Genomic DNA, 24,216 nt, shown 5'->3' with positions numbered 1-24,216 from the left:
AATTACGTTAGCAGTTAAGTCCCATAAGATTTCACACGCATTAAAATTAACATTAACTATTAAACCGAAAGGTATGGTAATTAATCAGACAGTAAGAAGTTCAAAGCCTACCCACCTCATCCTATCTAATAAAATTATTCCTAGAAAATGTCACTTCAGCATTGTCGTTGTTATATGTTTTTAACTCTTCCAACTCAAGTAATATAAAAAGTATTTAAAAACTCAGAATAGTGAGATATTGGCATGATTTATGTTATCTGTTGTAGGAGGCGAAGCTGGTTTCGAGGCGGAGTGGTTCACTCGAAATACGGCGACGGAGTATCGTTCACTGGCGTCAACACCGGGCAATGGTGAGCTCAGCTTGTTGGCTCGTATCTTGGATTGACTGATTCTCTCCAGTAGTGTAGGACTTGTGAGAAAAAGTACTGCCGGCAGCGCTTGACACACGTAAGCAATGCGGATAATTCCTCTGGATAAGGACATGCAAGTTTTCGTGTGTGTGTTCTGTTGTGAGAGAGACGTACGTAAAACTGTGTAGCCGAAACAATGCAAAGATGCTACTGCAGTGGTGTAATACCCGTTTTGTGTATAACTGTAGAGTGAAATAAGAAGTGGACAGAATACAGCATTACCGGCTAGTGACAACTAAAGTTCGTAAATGTGTTTATAACACTGTTCGCTCTAAGGAACGCAGATAGTGTGCAAAGAGTCGTATACATTGTTTGACGTGAACGGAATCAGGCAGCCGGTATAAAGAGTTCGACGTGACAGAATCAGCCACCCGGGAAGAGGAAGAAGAGGAGGGTCGCCATGGAGGATGGAGACATATGGGGGAACGGCGACTTCCTGCAGAACCTGCTGCGGCACGTGGCGAGCGCGCAGGCGGGAAGCGCCGCGCCCGACGCTGGGGGCGGCAACTCCAGCCTGGAGCTGGAGCAGGAGCAGGAGGCGGCGGCCGTGGCGTGGGCGGCGCGGCCGCAGGTGAAGGGCTCCCTGCAGGCGGCGTGGCCGGCGCTGGCGGCGCTGTACGGCCTGCTGGCGGTGGCCGGCGCCGCCCTCAACGTGGCCATGCTGGCCGCCGTGGCGTGCCGCGCGCAGCTGCACGACCGCGGCACGCGCGCGCTCTTCGCCAACCTCGCCGTGGCCAACCTGGCGCAGGCGGCCGCCGTGCTGCCCGCCACCTTCGCCGTGCTCATCCTCAACAACTGGGTCTTCGGCCGCACGCTCTGCTACTGCCTGCCCATGATGCAGGTAGGTCAGCCGCTCACACCTGTTCCAAGCAAGCTGTAAGCCGTGCAGCCGACCGAGTAAACAGGAAACACAAAACGTTTCCATAAGATTCACTGGCATCACCTTCACCAGTCAGAATCTTACCGAGACTTAGTGTTTTCAGTCATGCTTCAGACTTCTAGAAATTATGGTATTCGATCAATTTCAAGCTCTTCAAACGTCGCATGCATTGCACACATATAAACGATATCCCAATGGTTTTTATCAGGATACCCGTGCGAATCTCTCGCACTTTAATAACCGTAATAAATGACAGTATTTGAAATAAGTATAGTCTTTGAGATATTAGTAGTTGTAGGAATGAAGAGAAAACATCTTTAAAAATGAACCGAGTGACCTAAAATAATAAACACGAATTCACGTTACATCCCTGTATATGCTCGTATTCTGCCATCAACATACACTATGTGATCAAGAGTATCCGGATACCCCCAAAAACATACGTCTTTCGTATTAGGTGCATTGTGCTGCCACCTACTGCCAGGTACTCCATATCAGCGACCTCAGTAGTGATTAGACATTGTGAAAGAGCAGAATGGGGCGCTCAGTGGAAATCATAGGGCTTCGAACATGGTCAGGTCAGTCGATGTCACTTGTGTCATATGTCTGTACGCGAGATTTCCACACTCATAAACACCCCTAGGTCCACTGTTTCCCATGTGTTACTGAAGTGGAAACGTGAAGGGACACCTACGGTACAAAAGCGTACAGGCCGACCTCGTCTGTTGTTTGACACAGACCGTCGACAGTTGAGGAGGGTCGTAATGTGTAATAGGCAGACATCTACCCAGACCATTACACAGGAACACCGAACTGTATCAGGATCCACTGCAAGTACTATAAGAGTTAGGCAGGAGGTGAAAAGACGTGGATTTCATGGTCGAGCGACTGCTCATGAGCCACAAATCACGCCGGTAAATGTCAAAACGACGACCCGCTCGCCGGCCGCGGTGGTCTAGCGGTTCTAGGCGCGCAGTCCGGAACCGCGCGACTGCTACGGTCGCAGGTTCGAATCCTGCCTCGGGCATGGATGTGTGTGATGTCCTTAGGTTAGTTAGGTTTAAGTAGTTCTAAGTTCTAGGGAATGACCACAGATGTTAAGTCCCATAGTGCTCAGAGCCATTTGACGACCCGCTCGATGTAAGGAGTGTAAACATTGGACGATTGAACGGTGGAAGAACGTAATGTGGAGTGACTAATCACGGTACACAATTTGGCGATCCGATGGCAAGGTGTGGCTAAGGCGAATGCACGGTGAACGTCATCTGCCAGCGTGTGCAATGCCAACAGTGAAATTCGGAGGCGATGATGTTACGGTGTAGTCGTGTTTTTCATGGAGTGCGCGTGGCACTATCACAGCACAGACCTACATTGATGTTTTAAGCACCTTCTTGTATCCCACCGTTGAAGAGCAATTCGGGGATGGCGATTGCATCTTTCAACACGATCGAGCACGTGCTCACAACGCACGGCCTGTGGCCGAGTGGTTACACGACAATAAAATCCATGTAATGGACTGGCCTGCACAGAGTCCTGACCTAAATCCTGTAGAACACCTTTGGAATGTTTTGGAACACCGACTTCGTGTCAGCCCTCACCGTTCGACATCGATACTTCTCCTCACTGCAGCACACCGTGAAGAATTGGCTGCCTTCCACCAAGAAACCTTCCAGCACCGGATTAAACGTATGCCTGCGAGAGTGGAAGCTCTCATCAAGGCTAAGCGTGGGCCAACACCAAACTGAATTCCAGTATTACCGATGGAAGGCGCCACGAACTTGTAAGTAATTTTCAGCCGGGTGTCGAGATACTTCTCATCACATAGTGTAATTTGGAGCAACATTCTTTACAGAGCACTACAATATCTCAGTGTAAACTATATTTGACATAATAGTGTAATATTTGTGCCCTTTTTGTTTTCCAGTATCTTGAAGAGATAAAAAAAGGTTAGTTGATTTTGTGACCCTTAAAAATGTTCTATTTCAATTTAATGATAAATTGAAGATGTTAGTTGATATTATCCATTAGTGAACCCGGATTTGTTAAATACGATCCTGCTCTTTGAATATTTTCTCTAAGAGTCTTCGTCATAGCGATAGGGGATGCATTTTTAGTGGTCTTTTTGTCAACTGAAAATGCATGTTTGGATCAGATGGTGTTAAGTTTCTCCATTGTATAACAACAGTTTTCCCTTTCTTAATCACCTGAGCATTGTAAAATTATTCAGTTTCATTATAGTTATGCATTCCCCATTGACTACGCCCTTTTTAGATTTCAGGTTTCTTATCAATATGACAATAGTGTTTTCTTTATGTTACGGTAACGACGACATATCTACTGTATGTCAGAAATCTAAAGTATATATATATATATATACTTACTTACTTATCGCGAATGGACCCAGAAGGATCACGCAAAGCTTTCTGACGTCGTTTCTTCCATACTTCTTTCATCCGTTCTCCATGTTTTCTTTTTCTTTCTTCTGTCCATTTTGTTCCTGGTCTCTTTAGTGCTTCCTTCTCCGACAATACAATCCACTTTTCCACCTTATTTCTAAAAGTTTTTCTGTCTTTGACATCTTTAAGTTCAATATTTGCTTTTTGTAAATCTAATTTTACTTGGCTAATCCATGGTGTTGTTGATTTGACTTTTTCTATGTAAGTGAGAATTCTGTTGGTGAGTCGTGTGGGGGGAAGTCTAGTGACATGTCCATAAAATTTTAATCTTCGCCTTCTTATGTCTGCTGCCAGGTTTGATATAGTTTCTGTGGTTCTTCTTGATTGTATCCGATATCCTTCTTCTGTTAATTTTGGACCTAAAATCTTTCTCATAATTTTGCGTTCTTCTTTTAGTATTTTTTCTAAATCACATTTTGTGTGGAGTGTGAGCGTTTCACTAGCATATAGTGCTGCTGGCTTAATTACTGCGCAGTAGTGTCTGATTTTTGTGTTCGAGGAGATGCATTTTTTATTGTATATTTCATGTGTCATACCATATGCTCTCTTCATTTTCTGTTGTCTGATCTTCTGTGCAACTTTCTCTCCTCCCGTTGGCTCCAAAATTTCACCTAGGTATTTAAAATGTTTTACTCTATTTATTTTTCCATATTTTGTGTTCAAACTGTGTATATGTAATTTTGTACAGAAAAATTCTGTCTTTTGAAACGAAATTTGTAAACCTACTTTATCCGCGCATTCCTTAAGGATCTCTATTTGTTTGGTGGCGATTTCTTCATCATCTGCAAGTATGGCCAAGTCGTCCGCGAATGCTAAACAAGATATCTCCACGTTGTCTTTGGTTCTACCAAGATGGATTGGTTTCCAGTAGGATTGATTTTTTAATTCTTTTTCCCATTCCTTAATGACTTTATCCAGGACTATATTAAACAGAAGTGGAGATAGCCCGTCACCTTGACGTACTCCAGTTTTTATGAGAAAAGGTTCAGAGATTTCTCCCCTGAATTTAACTTTAGATACAGTGTCTGTCAGTGATTCTTTGATAAGCCTTAGTGTTTTGGAGTCAAGTCCAAGTTCCTCTAAAATGTTAAACAAAGATTGCCGGTCTATTGAGTCATAGGCTTTCTTAAAATCTACAAATGTACAAATTATGGGGGCATTTCTAATTGCTTTGTGTTTTAATATTGTCTTTAAATTAAATATTTGTTCTATGCATGAGCGACCGGGGCGGAAGCCTGCTTGATAATCACCAATTTGGCCTTCCAGCTGCTCTTGTGTTCTTTTCAGCAGGCATGTTGAGAGAATTTTGTAGGTGACTTGTAAAAGTGAGATTCCCCTGTAGTTATTGACATTTGTTCTGTCTCCTTTTTTATGTAACGGGTGAATAAGGGCACATTTCCAATCCTCTGGTAATTTTTCTGTTTCCCATATTTTTGTTATTATTTTTGTGAGCTCTTGCAACGTCTTTGGTCCTAGGTTTTTTAATAGCTCTGCAACAATGCCATCTTCGCCAGATGTTCTGTTATTTTTTAAGTTTTTAATGTGACATTTGATTTCTTCCTGTGTTGGTGGTAATGAATCCGGTTGAGCGTTGGCACTGATTTCTTTGGGAAACCTTAAACTAGGTTCTGGGCAATTTAGTAGGTTAGAAAAATATTGAGCCAATACTTGACAGTTTTCCTGGTTTGTTAGGGCTAATTTACCATCTGGTTTTCTGAAACATAAATTTTGAGGGATATATCCTCGTATTTTATCTGCGAAAGTTCTGTAGAAGTCTCTTGTATTATAGTTTTGGAAATTTTCTTCTATGGCATCCAGTTGTGCCTTTGTGTACTTCCTTTTTGCTTGCCTAATAGATTTTGAAACCTGTTTTCTAACCTCGTTAAATAACTGTAGACTTTCTTGTGATTTTTTACTGTTATATTCTTGAAATGCCTTTTTTCTCCTTTCCAATGCATTTTCACAGTCTGAATCCCACCAAGGGTGTTTGAATATCTTTTTCAAGGGAATAGTTTCCTTAGCTATTCGCGTGATTTTAGAATGAAATTCTTCCCATGTGTTTGCCTTTTCCTTCTCCCATTCTTCTTTTACTTTAGATTCTTTAATCTTCTTGGTGTCATATTTCTGTATTTCTGTTTTCTTCTGATGACTTCTTCGTGCTGTAAACTTGATTTTAATTCTAGTTAGGTAATGGTCTGAATCAATGTTTGCTCCTCTGCGTACTTGGACGTCGTAAATTTCTTTTTGTACTGGGTATGAAATCGCCACATGATCTATTTGAAACTCGCCAATTTGTTGTATAGGAGATCTCCATGTCTTTTGTTTTCTTGGACATTTTCTTAGAGATGTTGACATTATCTTCAGGTTATTCTGCTTACATAGTTCGACGAGCCTTGTACCATTTTTATTGGTAAATTTATGTGCAGGATATTTGCCTACGGTCTTTTGGTGGATTTTCTCTCTACCAATTTGGGCATTAAAATCGCCGAGTAGAACTTTTGTATCATCTTTTGGAATCTTGGCCATTATATTCTCCAAATTTTCCCAGAACTTTTCTGTTTCTATGGGGTTTTTCTTGTTGTCTCCGTTTGTGGGAGCATGAACATTAACCATTGTGTATGTTTTGTTGGCACATTGTAAGCGCATCGTCATTATCCTATTATTTACGGGAGTAACTTCCTTGATGGAGTTGAGCACGCTCTTGTGTATGACAAACGCCATCCCGAGATGGGGGGCTCCTCTTCCGATTCGTTTATCCGTCTTGCTCTTAAAGATGCGATAGTTGCCATAATCTGATGTTTCTTCATCTGTAAAACGCGTCTCCTGTAAAGCTAGTATTACTATCTTTTGCTTTTCAAGTTCTGTTGTAAGGTTTAGAAGTTTTCCTGGTTGGATTAATGTATTTATGTTAAAGGTTCCAATGTATGTAGGTGTTTTGAGTGGAAGTTTGCCAGAGAGCTCCGACTTTCTCTGATGTAATCGTGTAAGTCCAGGTTCCCCAGAATCCGAATTCCTGGTTGCCATCTGTTGATGGGTGGATTGGTTACCACCTGGGGTAATGTTGTTATTACTTGCACGAGTCATACTTGCTTGTAATCAAGTTGGTCCAGTGTTTCCACTGGGTGTTTAGAACCAGGGATTGTTAGTTCCTGGCACATTATGACCAGCCGCACATTGTGTGAACAGACGCTGACCAGGATGCCGATGGTTCCCACTTCAGACGCGTCCTGGATTTGGGTGTTGACAATGCTTATTGTAATGGCGGCACTTACTCGCCATGACACAGCAACGTCTTCGGGTTCTGTGGTTTTTGAATGAGTGTGACCCTTGCCAAAAGTCACCCTCCCACACCCTCGTGATGCTGCCGCCTCGGTCCGGGACTGCTTATTTGGGTTTCCCCTTATTCGCAGCTGTCCACCATATCTGATGGATCGTTCTCTCTATCCGCCACCTGCGACCCGCCCTGTACCTGAGGCTCGGCTAGGGTATATATATATATATATATATATATGAGAACGGCAATAAAGCTTTTCATTTCGCTCCAAAATGTTCTTCACAATTTCTTCATTTATTTTCGTGCCCTTTTCTTTTTTGGAGACAGTATTGATGTGTTGATAACCTTCACGTTTTCGGCATTAATGGAGTTAGTTGGAAATATTTTCTGAACTATGTCGTCTTGTTAACTGTAGAATTTGTTTGTAATCTTTAAGGTGTCCGGTGAGACTTCCTATTCCATATCAAGTTGACCATTATCTATTTGTAGAGTAAAGTACTATGTTCTTGATCATCTGTGCGCGTATTTCTGATAATGGTGAGCGATTTACACTGACACGCCAAAGAAACTGGTATAGGCATGAGTATTCAAATACAGAGATGTGTAAACAGACAGAATACGGCACTGCGGTCGGCAACACCTATATACAGTAACACAATAAGTGTCTGGTGCAGCTGTTACATCGGTTACTGCTGCTACAATGACAGGGTATCAAGATTTAAGTGAGTTTTAATGTAGTCGGCACGTGAGCTATGAGACAGCGATGAAGTGAGGACTTTCCGGTACGACCATTTCACAGTGTACCGTGAATATAAAGAATTCGGTAAAAAGTCAAATCTCCGACATCGCTGAGGCTGGAAAAAGATCCTGCATGAACGGGACCTATGACGACTGAAGAGAATCTTTCAGCGTGGCAGAAGTGCAACCCTTTCGTAAATTGTTGCAGGTTTCAATGCTCAGCCAATTAACAAGTGACAGCGTACGAATCATTCAACGAAACATCATCGTATGGGGTTTTGGAGCGGAAGGTGCACTCGTGTTCCCTTGATGACTACACGACACAAAGCTTTACGCTTCGCCTGGGCCCCTCAACACCAGCTTTGGACTGTTGATGACTGGAAACATGTTGCTGGTCAGGCGAGTCTCGATGCAGATTGTATCGGGTGAACGGACATGTACGGTTATGGAGACAACGTCATGAATCCGTGGACCCTGCATGTCAGCAAGGGACTATTCAAGACGGTGGAGGATCTGTAATGGTGTGGGGCACGTGCAGTTGGAGTGATATCGGACCCCTGATACATCTAGATACGACTGTGACAGGTGACATGCACGTAAGCATCCTGTCTGATCATCTGCATTTATTCATGTCCATTGTGCCCTCCGACAGACTTGGAGAATTACAGCAGGACACTGCGACACCCCACACGTCCAGAATTGCTACAGAGTAGCTCCAGGAACACTCTTCCGAGTTTAAGCACTTCCGCTGACCACCAAACTCCCCAGACATGAACATTATTGAGCATATCTGCGATGCCTTACAACGTGCTGTTCAGAAAAGATTACCACTCCCTCGTACTCTTAAGGATTTACGGGCAGCCCTGCAACATTCAAGATGTCAATTCCCTCCAGTACTACGTCATTCTTTAATCGAGTCTAATCTACGTCATCTTGCGGCACTTCCGCGGGTTCGCGGGGACCCTACAGGGTATTATGCAGGTGTCCCGGTTTCTGTGGCTCTTCACTGTATGTTCTCTTCAAGAAAGGTCCCTATATATGATCCGAAGAGCGTGTTTTGGTACCACTGAAACTTCATCCCAAATTATCAATGAACCTGTTCGTACTAATTCAGCTTGTTCCAAATTAAGCCTCATAGGCTACAAGGAGGTTTTGTGGATAGGAACAGCCAACTTGGAAAGAGACAATGTGAAGTTCTCCAACAGGGCAATAGGTTCGCCGCAATTCCTGTCAAAGCTACTGGTAAGACAGACTTACTTTCATCACGTAGGATATGGGACCAAAGTTTTGTAAAAGAACCTTCTGCATGATCCATCTTGTCCGTCAGTGATCATTATTACGTGTGTCTGGTGTCTGAATCTTGTATAATTTCGTCTACAGCTCTCTCTGTTCGTCATTGAGTTTGCTGTGAGCGTTCCTTCCACTTTATCGTTCCTTAGAGATATTGCAAGTGGACGTTTTGAGTAATCCGAAGTCCTCGGAGTTCTGCTCGTGTTCTCGGAAAACACCTAGCAAAATCTTTTGTGGCAGCTTATTAATAATCTCTTAGTTGTGTGTTTTGCTGAAATCTTCTGTCAAGTGATACCGAAATTTTCCCTGATTTAGAGTATGCTTTTTGGCTTACGAATGAGACAAATGATGATGATGGCGAACAGATCGTGCAGTTGTTGGGGCTTGTTGAAGGTCGTGGTTCCCTGCACGGAATGCGGCCATTCCTAAATATCCTGGCGAAGAAGAGTGACCGATGACCCGGTAAAGACGTCGTGCCGATCCGCACCGCGTATCCAAAGTGCTGCTGCTCTCCCCTGCTCCACACTGCGCGAAAACTACCTGTCAACTGCCTGCGCTGCGCTGTTCGGAGGCCTCTCCCTAGACGTGACTCTAGCGGCCGCTTTTGAAGACTAGGCGACGCAGCGATAACTGGACAAGGGAGTAATTTGCGTCCCCTGGTGAGACACCAGTTAAAAGTTATTGATAGTGAAATTAGCCGCCACGGCTCAATATCTTTTACACTAGAGCGATTTAGTGTTGCACTGAGAGAAAAGTGGTATGCGTTCAGATAGTCACTCGGTCGGCACTGCAAGGACCCTAGCCGCCAAACCTTAATCGTCAGGCAGTTTCCGCTGAAACGAAAGAGACACGGATGGCACCACCGAACTATTACCGCATGTGACCCAGCGCTTTTTCCCAGTTCTCCAGAGCGAATAAGTATTTTAATGAGGAAGCTTTTTCATGACGGAAGAGAACTGACAATAAATAGGTACTGGAGGTACTGCAGACTAATTTAAAAGCTCCATAGATGGATGAAACGTCGAAAGGAGTTCAATATGTCAGATGGAAACTATTTTGAAAGTAATTGAGTTTCCTACATGTTTCGTGATACACAAACATTTTAATTGCATTTATGAAACTGTCGCTTTGCCAGGGATGACATATGGTCAACTGCGTCAAAACATAATGCCCTATGAGCATCTAGCTGAACAACCCGTTACTACCACCCCTCTCCCTATGGGAAAGATTGAGTAGAAAGAAATTCCCATATCCAAAGTAACCTCCGCCATTACGCTGAGTCCACAGCATGTTACGTAGTTGAGCGTACTTTATCACAAAGCTGCTAAGAGATTTGCTATTAAGGAATGACGATATCTCCACAGTAACCCTTTCGCATCATGTCACCATGTAAACGTCGTGAGAAAATACGTAGATATAAAACGGACAGTGCAATTTGGAGCAGCAGTGCTGAATATATAACAAAATCACTCTACAGCGCTTGTCGCAGTCATTTCTGTTGATTTCACATGGTACTCGTTCCATCAAATCGGATTCCAATCTGACATCGTAATCCATCCACCACTGAAGAAACCTTAAGTTGTATGTGATAAATCTTTTAACCGTCTAAATCCTTTAACCATTATTTAATCTGGTCATTAATTACATAACTTTCTCAATCTCGACCTTCTTTAATTATTACTCGCATTTTAGTCGTATCTCCTCCTTGACCCGAAGTGTACTGTTCGGCTTTGTCAGCTGCACAGTGCGACCTTTGTAACTACTAGGTCACGTACACGGTACTACACTGCAACCAAATGTAGAGCAACGTTCTCCACTGTGGCCAACCTTGACTTTGAACTCTTAATTTGTTTGTTTCTCCTGTTATCTACTTACTATTTACGTTATATCTATCGGCGTAAGCCAGAGCATTCTTGTTCACCACTGAGAAACTGCAGTAACACACGTAAGAGCGTATGAGACTATGGAGAGCCTGAATCGCTGAAGGATATTATCAAGGGGCATATAATGCATGCGTTTGTTACAGAGGAAAAACTGTATGTAAAAATTTTCCCATTCCATCGTGGCTGGCGGTTACTGCAACCAGTTTAAAAGTGTGTCAAAATAAAAGTAGTCTCGGTTGCGAAATTATTTAATGTCAATGACGCGTTTCACACTATTGGGACATCATCATATTGTCTATAAAAACAGCGGCGTTGAGTGGCCGCACGGTTTGAGGCACCATGTCACGGATTGCGCGGCCCCTCCCGCCGGAGGTTCGAGTCCTCCCTCATGCGTATGAGTGTCTGTTGTTCTTAGCATAAGTTCGTTTAAATAGTATGTAAGTCTAAGGGCCGATGACCTTAGCTGTTTGGTCCTTCAGGAATTCACACACAATGTCTGGAAAAACAAGAAACCAATCTGTTTGATACGAATGCACGAAAAGCACATGGTCCTATCTTGCACGGCTTCGCAGACACAGTGAACTAAAAATAATTAAAAAGTAGCTGGGTACGTGGCCCACCCGTCATAAAACCACGTAAAATTGACTGTTTTCTTGTTTTTCTAGACAATCTGATGATGCATCAAATGAGTCAAACGCGTCACTGACATTGAGTAATTTCGCATCCAAGACTGTTTCTGTCCTGAAAGAACTGCATGCATCGACGAGAACGTATACATACTACATTCAGGTGCATAATATCAAACCTTGAGTATGGCGATGTTTCAGAAACTATCGTAGGTCCATGCGATAATGTGCTGAATTTGTGCACCGTTGCATTCTAAGTGTTCCTACAGCAAAGCTTATATTGTACTCCCAGTTTCAGGTGCATCGTAATTCGAAATTCAGCTAACGATGACAGAGGTGTCACTCGTTTGTCTACGAAACATCCCGTGTCTTCTTTTAATCAAAGCTGTAGCTGCCCTGGCCTCTTGGTGTGATCAGACATGGTGAGAAGTCTTCTGTCTCTCAGGAAGCTGACTAGAGTTTTGGAAAGTGACGGGGGAGCACAGAGGAGAGCAAATGCGTAAGTGGAATGACTTCCTGCGACTGGGGCATGACACTAGTGTATATATTGGGAAATAAATTTCTCCTTCATACTTTCATGAAGTGTCATTAAAGTAGCAATACTACATAAACAGAACTGTTGAAGAGACGTTAATTCTTGCTATTTTTGTGTATGTTACATCTTCAAACAAGTATAGACTTTTACCCATTCTTGATAACAGAATCTGTTAACGCGCTATCCGTCATCCCATCACGTCATCCAATTAATGTTGTTTCACCACATATTCCTTCCTTTACTGATTCTTTGGAGATATTCCTTATATTTTATTTCATTAGTCCATTTAATTTTCAATGTCCTTTAACACCAAGTCTCAAACACTTCGATTCTTTCCTTTTAGGTTTTTCCCACAGTTCATATAATGATATGCCCAGACATACTCTCACAAATTCCTTTCTCAAGTTACGGCCTGTGTACTTTTGATACGGTAGACTTCTCTGTGTCAGTATTGTACTCCTTTCCTGTGCTAGTATATACCTTATATCCTCCTTGCATCGACTCTCATACTTTGTAGTAGAATTTCAGAATCCTTAACTCTCTTTACATCTCAGTGTCTAATTTTGATGTAAAATTCGTTTCTAATCTCATTTCTGTTACTCTACAATATTTTCTTCTTTCTTCCGGTTACCCTTAGGATCGTACACTGTGCACACGTGTTACTAGGTTGTTCATTCCTTTCAGCAGACTATCTGTCTATTCCTCACCTTCGTAGTGGATAATAACGTCATTGGCCTGCCTTATCACTGAAGTTCTTTCGCGTTAAATTTCAATCACACTTCTGGATCTTTCGTTCATGTCGCTCATTTTTCATATAAAGGTGAAATGGTAGTGGTGAAAGACTGTATCCATGCCTTATTCTGTTTCTAGTTCGAGCATTCGTCTCTACGTCTTCCACTCTTATTGTTGCTTCATCGTTCTATTACACATTCACTATTACGCATCTTCCTCCACAGCTTACACCAATTTTTCTAAAGATTTAGAGTATCTTACACGAATTTACACTATCAAATTTTTTCTCAGTCAACAGAGCCTATGAAAGTCTTACTTCCATTATCACATGTAACTTGAGAATTGCCGAGCTGCTGGTTTTACCTTTCCAAAAAACCAAACGGGTAAACTTCTACGTGATCTTCAATTTTCTTTTCCATTCATCTGTGTATCATTGTGTTCATTAAGTTGGATACTGATTGTTCAGTATCTCACGCATTTCCGTACCCTCGACCCACTCCGCGCCTTCTCCCCCCCCCCCCTCCCCCACCTTAGCTAACTTCGGGAAGATATTCCGGTTGTACGTCCTCAGTTTTATAAATTTTACGGGCTAATTCCCCCAAGTGATTTTAGAAACCTCGAAGAAATGATATTTATCTTTTGCTTTGTTTTATTGGAAGTTCTGTAAACTTTTAATGGTAGATCGTTCAATTCAAATCCACTTCTTTCACGTTAGAGGCTGCTTCTCTTCATTCGCAGAAGCCCCCAGTGCACTGCTTTCACCTGTTCGCTCTCTCCTTTATCTGTGGATTTTCTAGTGCACTCTTCATGTTGCTGCACATGCATTTAAATTCCCAGACAGCTCTTTTGAGTATTACGTACACTGAATCTGTCTTACCGACATCTGGTCTTAGAGTTCTTCATGCTTTTTTCAGCAGTCGTTTCGTTTACTTCCCATTGATTTCATTTACATGCTAAATCCGTTTCTTTTCATGATCAATTGGGAATTTCTTTCTTTCATTTATCACTGTTAACTACAGTTTCTTTTGGATACCTATGTTTTCCCGTCTAACATCTGTGACTATTCGTTTTAAAGATGTCCATTCCATATCAACTAAACTACTCAATACTGTATTCACTAACACAGTATCTACAGCCTCAGAGGTTTTGAACACACTTCGTCATTCGTCAATAATTAATTATCCTATTTTATTGTACGTTGCTTCTTCATGACGATTCTGGAGAATTTCAACCTACTCTTCACCATTAAAAAATTACGATCTGATTCTGTAGCTACTTCTGGCTACGCATAATCAGTCAATATCTGATTTCCGGATTTCTGTCTCGAGATAATATAAAACATTTGATATCTTCCTGTGTCTAAATGTCCCCCTCATGTTTTTTGAACGCCTTACTTGATATTACAAGCTAAAAATATTTTGGAAGTCAAGCAGTCTTCCTCCTGACATTTCGTAACTGTTACTGATTAGCCATCTACCAAAGTGTTTTTCTTGCGTCATCACCCATTTCTTTTAAAAATGCAAGCACATACGTAAAAATAGCAAGAACTAGTGTCTGTTCACATGTTCTGTTTTGTGTATTCTTGCTACCTTAACATTTCATGAACGCATGAATAGGAAATTTGTCTCTCAATACATACACATGTGTCATGCCTGTTCAATGCATTCCCTCCACTTTCCGAAACTCTAGTCTGCTTCCTGGGAGACAGAAGGCTTCTCACAACGTTTGATCACGCCAGGAGGCCAGGTTAGCTACAGCTATAATTCAAATAAGACAGGAGATGTTACGCAGGCCACCAAGTGACACGTCTGTTATTGTTAGCTGAATTAAGAAACAAGACCCAGGCCAACTGAATTCTGGAATATTATATAAGCCATGTTGTAGATATACTTAGAATGCAACGGTGCATAAACGAAACTCATTATCGCATCAAATTATTATAGTTTCTAAAACGTCACCTTTAACACGAGGTTTGATCTTAAGAATCTGAGTATAGTATGTATACTTTTCTTCTCGAAGCACACAGTTCTTTCTCTGCAACAAACCTATGCATTATACACCCCACGATAATATCCTTCAGCGACGCAAGTTGTTTACAGTCTCATATGCCACCTGTACGTGCGTTACTTCGTTTCTTGTAGACGAATGTGGCACGTGGGAAGATACACTGCTGAACATGCAGCCATATTTCCTCCTCTTTGGGAATATTTGTCAAGCACGTTTCACATCGAGTACTCCTATTATCCCATGCGTCCAGCTAAACTTCCATTTTTCATTTCCAGTTTGCCCACAACATCCCTTCCCTTCATTTTTTACCGTCCGGGAATTGATTTATTGCTCCTCTACGTCCTACGATACGATCAAAGAGCCAAACCTTAAAATCGTCATTAGAGGATGTCCTGGTGTTATACGGTAAGCCCCTGCTATTTGCAGTGAAACTTGTCTCGTTCACGTGACGAAGTACTTCCTCATTGTAGCCGAACCCTGGCTACATATTAAATTTCTTCTAGCAGTACGGTAAAGCATCAGTCACCGTAAGCAGTTATAGCTCTACCATGCGTCATCCCGAGCGTTCGTAACATTTTCTAACTGTTTACATCCAGTATTACTGTTTTATTGGCCAGTAACGTTAGAAGTCATTATGTAGTTCGCCGGCCCGCAAAGAAGGTAATCACTAGAGGGAATGCTAAAATATAAGTAAAATAACAAGTCATTCACGTACAGTGTGCAGCAGCCGTAGGACAAACAAGCACACACCCTTCTAGATCAAACAGGATAACAGGTCTCTTAATCAACTAAGTGCAGGCGTGACCGAGTGGTCGACGGCTGCTGACCTGCCAAAGATGTCACCGGCTTACTGGTCGATCGAGCAGCCTCCGAAGCGTTGCTAACGCGAACTGACAAACTAGCGTTCGGCAAATATCTTTTTCGGACAACACAAGGTTAGTAGCAACAGTGTAAGCCTACACGTCAGCCTTAAATACGAGCAATCAATAATTATTTTACAACTTTGCATTTTACAGAATACTACAACGAAGAAGATTAAACTTTTCATGTTATATTTTTCGCCCATCTCTTTCGAAAATTAAGTGGTTACCAACAGAACACATTCTGTAAGGGTATTGTTCACGGAATGCAAGGACCGAGTTCGACTCTCTTGGCTCTGAGCACTATGGGACTTAACATCTGAGGTCATAAGTCTCCTAGAACTTAGAACTACTTGGACCTAACTAACCCAAGGACATCACACACATCCATACCCGAGGCAGGATTCGAAACTGCGACCTTAGCGTTCGCGCGGTTCCGGACTGAAGCGCCTAGAACCGCTTGGTCACCGCGGCCGGCTTCGAATCTCTACCTGCCTCTCAATTGTCGCAGAAAATTTCATAAAAGTGTACGTCTCGATGTGTAGTGAGATTAAGAAATTGACTAGTTGGTTGAAAAAGACGGAAACATGAATGAAAGTTGTATCTGCGATATTACAGAACCCCCCCTAAACATTGTTGACTTCGGAAACTTTTCGGCACTCTCATATATCTTGTGATCGAAGAGTTCGATTGGACAGATTACCTAGGCACGTTCAATGTCGGTTAGCTCGCAAATTGTTGCCATGTTCAGTGATACATCTGTCTGTAATAGACTGTTCAGGTATATAGGATACACTAGCACCATACGCCGCATCAAGCCACATCATTCGGACGTGATGCAAGCCGCATCTTCAAAATGAACAATCTTCTCCAAAACTTCAGTTAAACTGTCGAGGAAATAGTTGTTGGGTTAAAAACTCAGCAAAGTGGGTAGTAATTGTTCGTAATGCAGAATGACTACAACACCTTTATTTTAATATACAAGATGATTCGTAAGTATTGACAAAAGGTGGTAAAACGGAAACTATAGTACAAATTGAACTAAGTATCATTACAAAATATAGCCTAGGTTGCTTTGTTTGTCAGATGTTGCTACGTTTTTGATACCTTTGCCAATATATAATTCGAATCACCGACGGTAAGGGCTAGTAACATTCACTTACCTCTAGTGATGATGAACGAGTAGGTCAAAACCATGTTTTCGACTTACAGTCGCCGTTGTGTACTCTGCAAGTTGTCCTGGCTCAAGTCATTTCATGCCAAAAGTCATATCCGTGGACTATATTTTCTTATTACTCTGTTCAGTCGCACTGATGTGAGGACCTGTCAGAAGCCTGAATAACCAATTTCTGCAGCATGGGCCGCTGCGAGACGTGCAGGAAGAGATGTAATGACGAACTGGAAGGTACCGACAAAGCTTTACAGCCATGCCGACTCCAGCGCCATGGCCAACTGCGCTAGGTTTCTAGGATGATGATCCATGACGTGAAAAGCCCGATCGAGGTGGTCCCAAATATTCTCGATTGGTTTTAAATCCTGAGAGTTTTGATGACCAAGGGAGTAAGGTAAACTCGTCTTAGTACTCTTCGAACCACCCACTTACAATGCGAGCTGAGTGACAATGCATTGTCCTGCCGACAGCTGCCATCTTGCTGAGGGGAAACAAACTACATGTAGGGGAGGACATGGTCCCCAAAAATACATACATACTTATGTTGATCCATTGTGACTTCCAGAATGATGACATCACCCAGGAATAGACCCTTTCGACGATTGTTACTGGGTGTTTGCGTTTATGGCATGCACGCCAGCAGCCATCTGCCCTATGGAGCATAAAATTCAATTGACCACGAATGGCCTTCTGTCGACAGTCAGTGAAAATTCCACCCTTCGTCGCTGATTAACTGCAGTTATCGTAGTTGCATGAATCAGGCGTCTGCCGCGGAGGGCGATACGTAACATTTGCTGAACGGACGTTGAGGAGACACGGTTGATAACCTCTTGATTCAAGTGGGCGTTCCGTTGCTCAACCGTTGCACATCTATTCGCCCGTACGCAAGTCCACGGGTGTCGTTCACCTCTGTCATCTATGGCCTATGGTGCAACATCGTTGTCACATTGGCAGTTGTGGGTAGCGCCATTTTGCCATGCACGGTATACTTCAACCACGGCTGCACGCGAACGGTGTACAAACCTAGTCCTTTTGGAAGCGCTTCCAGCCACGGCCCAAAAGTCAATGATCTTGTCGTTTGGGACGTCAGATAAACACATTTCCACATTATGACAACGGCTACACTCTTTCCCGCGTCCCCTAGGTACCTTTTATATACCCTGCATTGCTGGTACTGCCAGCTTCCGTCAGTAATTGGTTACTGCACATTAATGTCGAACATAGGCGGTAGTCATATTAATGTGATGTGATCTTGTATATTATGTATGCTAGGCGAAATGATTTCAGGACGATAATAGAATATCTGGAAAATTACGTAAAATGTTTATTAGGACTGGTCAGTGTAAAAAACAGTTAGCTGTTAATGGGTCACCTTCCCACTCTAGAGTCAAGCTAAACAGGTGACTGTATTTAATATATGGAAATAGGTACATGTTTCCAGTGAAATTAATGTGTTCTAAACGATTCATTGTTGAACTGAATTAAACCTCCCTAGTTTTTCTAAGGAATCATTTTGAATCGACCGACCCATGCAGTCAGTTTATTGGCGTGCCGTTTACTCTAGAAAGACGTTTAGGAAACATTAACACGAATTTAAGCACAGTTTCGAGAATAATGGAAATTCAGAAGAAATTTCTTAATTTATCTTTATTTGAACTTTTAGTTCGGCGGAGGACGAAACATGTAGAAGGATATGTATGTAAATCGTAATTCAATACAGGCGTCTATTAACAACATATTCCGATTGTAAATTAGATTTATAACGATTGCCAAACGACAAATTGTTCAGGATATTCAAACGATTAGAAAAAATGAGGAGGGTAGAATTGGAAGTCGTGGCTGTCCAGTTGCGTACAAAACAAAAAAAAAAGAAAGTAAACTAAACAGTTTATATATATTTAACTGATATACAATTTTTTCTGCATAAATGAGCATTGTCACCGGAGCAAATGAATGGGACTACGTAGTTGGGGCACAATAATGGAGAAAACCAGGTATTCTTTCATATAAGTAAATAGCTAGTGATTTATCTGAAATATCTCTACACTGCGGTACGGTAAAATCAGTTTTCGAACACGCCACTAACGATGGGAATCCATAGATCTTCAGTACTGCGCCATCTCTGCAACCGATAGTACCAGGCACGTATCCTGTCAAACGACACGAGACGCGTTCCAAGTGCACCACACTTCATGCAACGTGACGAAACGAACGATAGACGACGTCAGACGGCGTTCTATTCTAAAGAAAGAAAAAGCTCTTGGTATAAAAAACTAACGTAATCGATTAACACAGAATACGGTGACAAGTATTTTGCATTATGTACATTCTACATATGATCTCTTAAAAGAAGGCACACATTATACATCAGAGATAAAATCATAAATTTATTCTCGCATCTACGAGAAACACATGCGGTTTTCCATTAATTTCTTTGGCTTTCGTTCCTGATTTTGCGAAAGATTTCTCTTTTTAAATTTTTAAAATACTGATGCTGCAACGTCTCCTTGTGAATTCTTCTGATTTCATACGGAAGCATATTCTTACTGCAGTCATAATGTCATCAATCATTTGAAATCTCATGCTGGATGAATTAGGCTTTATCTACACACTGGAGACTTCATCATAACGCGCACATTTTGCTCTACCATTTTTGTTACTGTCACGCACTCAGTTTCTAATAGGTAGGTCTCTCTATCTTTCCTTCTCTTCAAATCCACAAATCATCGTACAGTGTAATAATTTCTTGAGGGTTATTACTCTACCTAAAAACATTGACCCGATTTTCAGAGTAACCAAGAGTGTCACAGAAATGGATACTTGCGATTCGCGAATCACCAAGCGGGGTGATTGCCCTGTCAGTACGGTCACTATACACGAAGACCTGGATCTCTGTTGTGCATCACGACCATTTCCTTTTGTCCAACACTTTCCTTTACATCTCTACGTCAACGACCATTAAATACAAAATTTTCATTATGGATGAGTTTCTATTCCTCTGTTCAGAAAAAGATTCTTCACATTCACATTAGTATCCAGTCCTCTAAAAGAGATCGCTGACGTTCGATTGAGCTCTGAGCAGTGAAGAAGAGAATAGCAAGTGCTTCTGCGTACTTAGCAAACTACGGCCTGCCGTAACGAGCGAGAGGGTGCTGTGGTTAATGTATGGGACTCGTATTCGAGAGGATGACGGTTCATATCCACGTAAGGACATCAGTTGTCAATGATTTCTGTAAACAGTTGAAGTCGAATGCCAAGATGGTTTCTTTGTTGGACGCAGATAATCTCCGTCCCGATCCTTCCCCAATCCGCGTTTATGATCTGTCTCTAACGACCTTTTCGCCAATAAATCTTGAGATAATTATCTTGCCAGAACCATCTCAATATATCGGGACAGGACAGTGTTTGTGGCAAGCATGTCATCAAGTCAATAAAATCTGGATCACGGTATAGTCTTTATCACATTAAACCGAAGTCTCAAGACGCCACGGTGTAGCATCTACTACTAACTCAGTTCCTCCGCTACCCAGATGTGTATTTATTCCATTCTTCTATTAGTGTACCTCCTCCTTCTCCCTGTTTCCTCCTCCTCCTATACAACCCCTCCATTCCTCCTCTCTATTCATTTATTTAACCCCTTCTTCCCTTCTGTACGTCCATCTCCTCGCCCACTCCCTCTTTTAATTTCCTCCTCTTTCCTTTCTTTGTCCATCTCCTTCTCTCTCTTTCCCTGTCAGTCTCTTCTTTCCCCCTCTGTCTATCCGTCTCCTACCTCCTTCTGGTTCCACATTATCACGCTTAGACCAGTAGGAGGTTGCTGGTTCTTATCCCCACAGTATTTCTTTCCGGGCAGTAGGCAGTACGTCTATCCAGAGATTTCTTAGGAGCTTTCTACCAGAGGCTTGATTGCTTACGCATTTGTCACATATAGTTACCACGAAGCACTCGTATTTGCATATCCACACAATTCACCGACATCTCTAGCGAATTTCGTCCTGCAGTTACGTTTTCACGCCTCTGAGTGTTTATAACATGACATCTCCTGAACTGCCTGTTGTACCGTGATATATTTTTGTGGTTTAATTCTACGGAATCAGTGAATACTGTATGTGAAATGTATTGCCAATAGAGTTAGTATCAGATAAATGATAAATTGGAACGTCATGCATGATGCAGCAGTTTCTCACGCATCCCAGAGGACGTCATATCTCTTGAACTGTGTGTCATACAATGATATACTTTGCAGGTACATTTAATGGTTTATGTGAATACTATCCGTTAAACGTGTCGCGAATACAGTAAATAGTAAAGAAGTGATAAGTTAAAAGGTGATGAATTCTTGACCTTAAGTGATATGTGTACCGAATTCGGTTGAATTCGGTCCAGTGGTTTAGCAGGAGATATGAAACATACATACATACATACATACATATATACATAGGTACATTCACTTTTATGATGTGTATATATTCGTTCTGTGCCCACGTAGTGAGGACTGCTTGGAGGAAGTGCAACATATCACAACAATAAAAGTAAATGACACATATTTATAAAGTAACTAATGTTTGTTCTACGTTTCCTGAGTGAGACAGAGTTAAAAATTTGTTTTCATTTACAGATTAATTTAAACTTTTGTCACAAATACTTCAGGGTAAATATGCTACAGTGCATAATATGTTTCGAAAACTTTTGTGCCGGCCGCGGTGGCCGTGCGGTTCTAGGCGCTCCAGTCCGGAGCCGCATTGCTGCTGCGGTCGCAGGTTCGAATCCTGCCTCGGGCATGGGTGTGTGTGATGTCCTTAGGTTAGTTAGGTTTAAGTAGTTCTATGTTCTAGGGGACTTATGACCACAGCAGTTGAGTCCCATAGTGCTCAGAGCCATTTGAACCATTTGAAAACTTTTGTAGACTAGCATCATTGAAAACAAAATGCGTTGGGAAAGTTTTCAATAATTAAGGAGTCGATCTCCACATAAGCTTTATTGGATCCTATACTTTTTATTGGAGATAGGTTTTCTTGAACAACGGAACCACTCTTGGCAAAGCGGATGACTTTAAACACACTCGAATGTCATCCTCTTTACACAATCTGAGGAATGTTGTGAGATACCGATAGGCACATACACAGACGGCGCTAGTATCGCATGCACAAAGTCTAAAAGTGAAGTTCACCGATAGTGCTGTCATTTTTACCCAGTTTATCCATGTGAAATAGTTTCTGACGTGATTATGGTCGCAAGACGGGAATTAACAGACTTTGAACGCGAAATGGTAGCTGGAGATAGGCGCATGGGATCTTCCATTTCGAAAATCGTTAAGGAGTTCAGTGTTGCTAGATACACAGTGCAAAGTGTGCCGAGAATAACTAATTTTAAGCATTACATCTCACCACGGAAAACGCAATGTCTGGCTGCTGCCTTCACTTAAGCCCGTATTACGCGATGCGCCTAAACCATAGACCTAGTCACTAGCGCCTCAAGTGTACATATCTGTAACTACAGGGTGGTTCACGTAGATCTATTGCACCAACCTATTACACCACCGTGGGACACATGCGCAGTAGAGAGTGATAACGTGCGAAACGCAAACTGAACAGTCTGATCTCTTGTAAAGTCGTTCGCTCTACCGCTCGAGGCACAAGGGGGACCGTGTGACATATTGTAACGTCATCCGTTCGAATTATTTATGTGACTCAGGGTTCGTATTTCAGAAGAAAATGTTTTTTATCATTATTTATAAATTGTTATTCTTTTATGTGGATTGCTGCTGTTGTGAATTACTAATTCAACGGTTAGTTTTATATTACGACACTTGGTTACACAAAACTATGTATTTATACAGCATTTTTCACATGGAGGACCCACTTGTTTTGCTAGCTATTGCCTCGGCGGTGGCAGTAAATCTTCAGATTAAGGCAGAACGACGGCGAAAGCGGAAAGCCAGACGTTGTTGAGTTCCATCCATGCTGAAAAGAAGGGGCAAGGTAAGGAATTAAATTCACTGCTTATGAAAGAATTGAGGCTCGAAGATTCGCATGAATTTCGGAGCTTCGTGAGGATGGACATGGAATCTTTCGAGAAGCTGCTGTCTATGATAGAAGATGGAATTAGCAAGTGTAACACAATCACGAGGGAGGCTGTATCACATTCTCGAAAGTAAGAGTTATATCATATGTTTACACTTTTTGTGATCATACCAGCCTAGACCACGAATAAAATACCGGTAAATGCCCTGCTACGTTGCTGGCTAGTTACAACATGTTTCCTGGCTACTGAGGAATCTTGTAAGAGTCTGGATTTTAGCCATAGAATAACACAGCTCACCATTTCAAAAATCGTTGTTGATACATGTACTGCAATTTGAAACACTTTAAAGGGCCAATACTTAAAGGCAATACTTAAAGGTGCACATGTGTTGTTTTTCCAAGCTTGTAATATGTATATATGTGCTACTCACAGTTTTGCAGTTCTCGTCTGTCGCACTGGACCAAACTTTATCCCCTATAACTGCCAATTTCTCTTTTCCGGTATGCTGAAATAAAGCAAGCGATGTAATCAAATCAAAAATGAGCTTTCGTAAACTAAGGCATTAAGATACAAATCGAAAATCACCGTATAAGGTTATATGCATATTACTCAGAAAGAAACGATTGCCGACGTACCTTATAATGATACAGCGGGTCATACATCCAGCTTTCCTTACTGTATGCCTGAATTAAGACGCTTAACGCCTCTTTGCTCGATTTCATTTCTATAATACGAAGCAATCAATAGTAAAAAGCTTTCACATACAGCTAGTATAAAATAGTGTCTACTGCAAAAAAAAGAGTTTTTTCTGCACTTATTGAACCCACATACTGAAAAAGAAAACCAACACGAAAATCTGAAGTTAGCCACTAGCCGACTAACAATAAGCAAATAAACAAGCAGAAATCACTGTGCTGTCCACTTCTGCGCATGCGCGAGTTATCGCTGCCTACTGCGCGTGAGTGGATTGACGGCAGTTTATAAGACCTCTCTATTCTGGCGCGCAGATAATGTGTCTTCTGATTTTCATAGTTTCACCCGTTCTTCCACTAGATCGTCGTTCGCGGCGGATCGTCGTGTAACACTAGATGGTCATTCGCGGCGGATCGTCGCGTAACACTCGGCTTAACGACCGATAGCACCGGCATTTGTATAGTCAGTACTAACGGACATACAACACCACGTGAAATAACCGCAGAAATGAATGTGGCACGCACGACTAACGTATCCGTTAGGACAGTGTGGCGATATTTAGTGTGCATGGGCTATGGCAGCAAACGAATGATGCGAGTGCCTTTTGAAACGCCGGCAGCGCCTTTGCAACCTACGT

The 24,216-nt window shown here is 42.0% G+C and overlaps 1 protein-coding gene across 1 annotated transcript in view; it reads left to right on the top strand.

The window, feature by feature from the left end:
• Positions 1-1,068: 1,068 nt before the first annotated feature.
• LOC126168597 (prolactin-releasing peptide receptor-like) overlaps positions 1,069-24,216 on the top strand; it is a 493,078-nt gene continuing 469,930 nt past the window's right edge. Inside the window, exon 1 of the mRNA XM_049920573.1 lies at positions 1,069-1,251. Coding sequence (XP_049776530.1) covers positions 1,069-1,251 — 183 coding nt within the window. The remainder of the gene's footprint in view (positions 1,252-24,216) is intronic.

Source organism: Schistocerca cancellata, chromosome 1, assembly GCF_023864275.1.
Source record: "Schistocerca cancellata isolate TAMUIC-IGC-003103 chromosome 1, iqSchCanc2.1, whole genome shotgun sequence".
NCBI lineage: Eukaryota > Metazoa > Arthropoda > Insecta > Orthoptera > Acrididae > Schistocerca > Schistocerca cancellata.
This window is presented reverse-complemented; position numbering and strand designations above follow the sequence as displayed.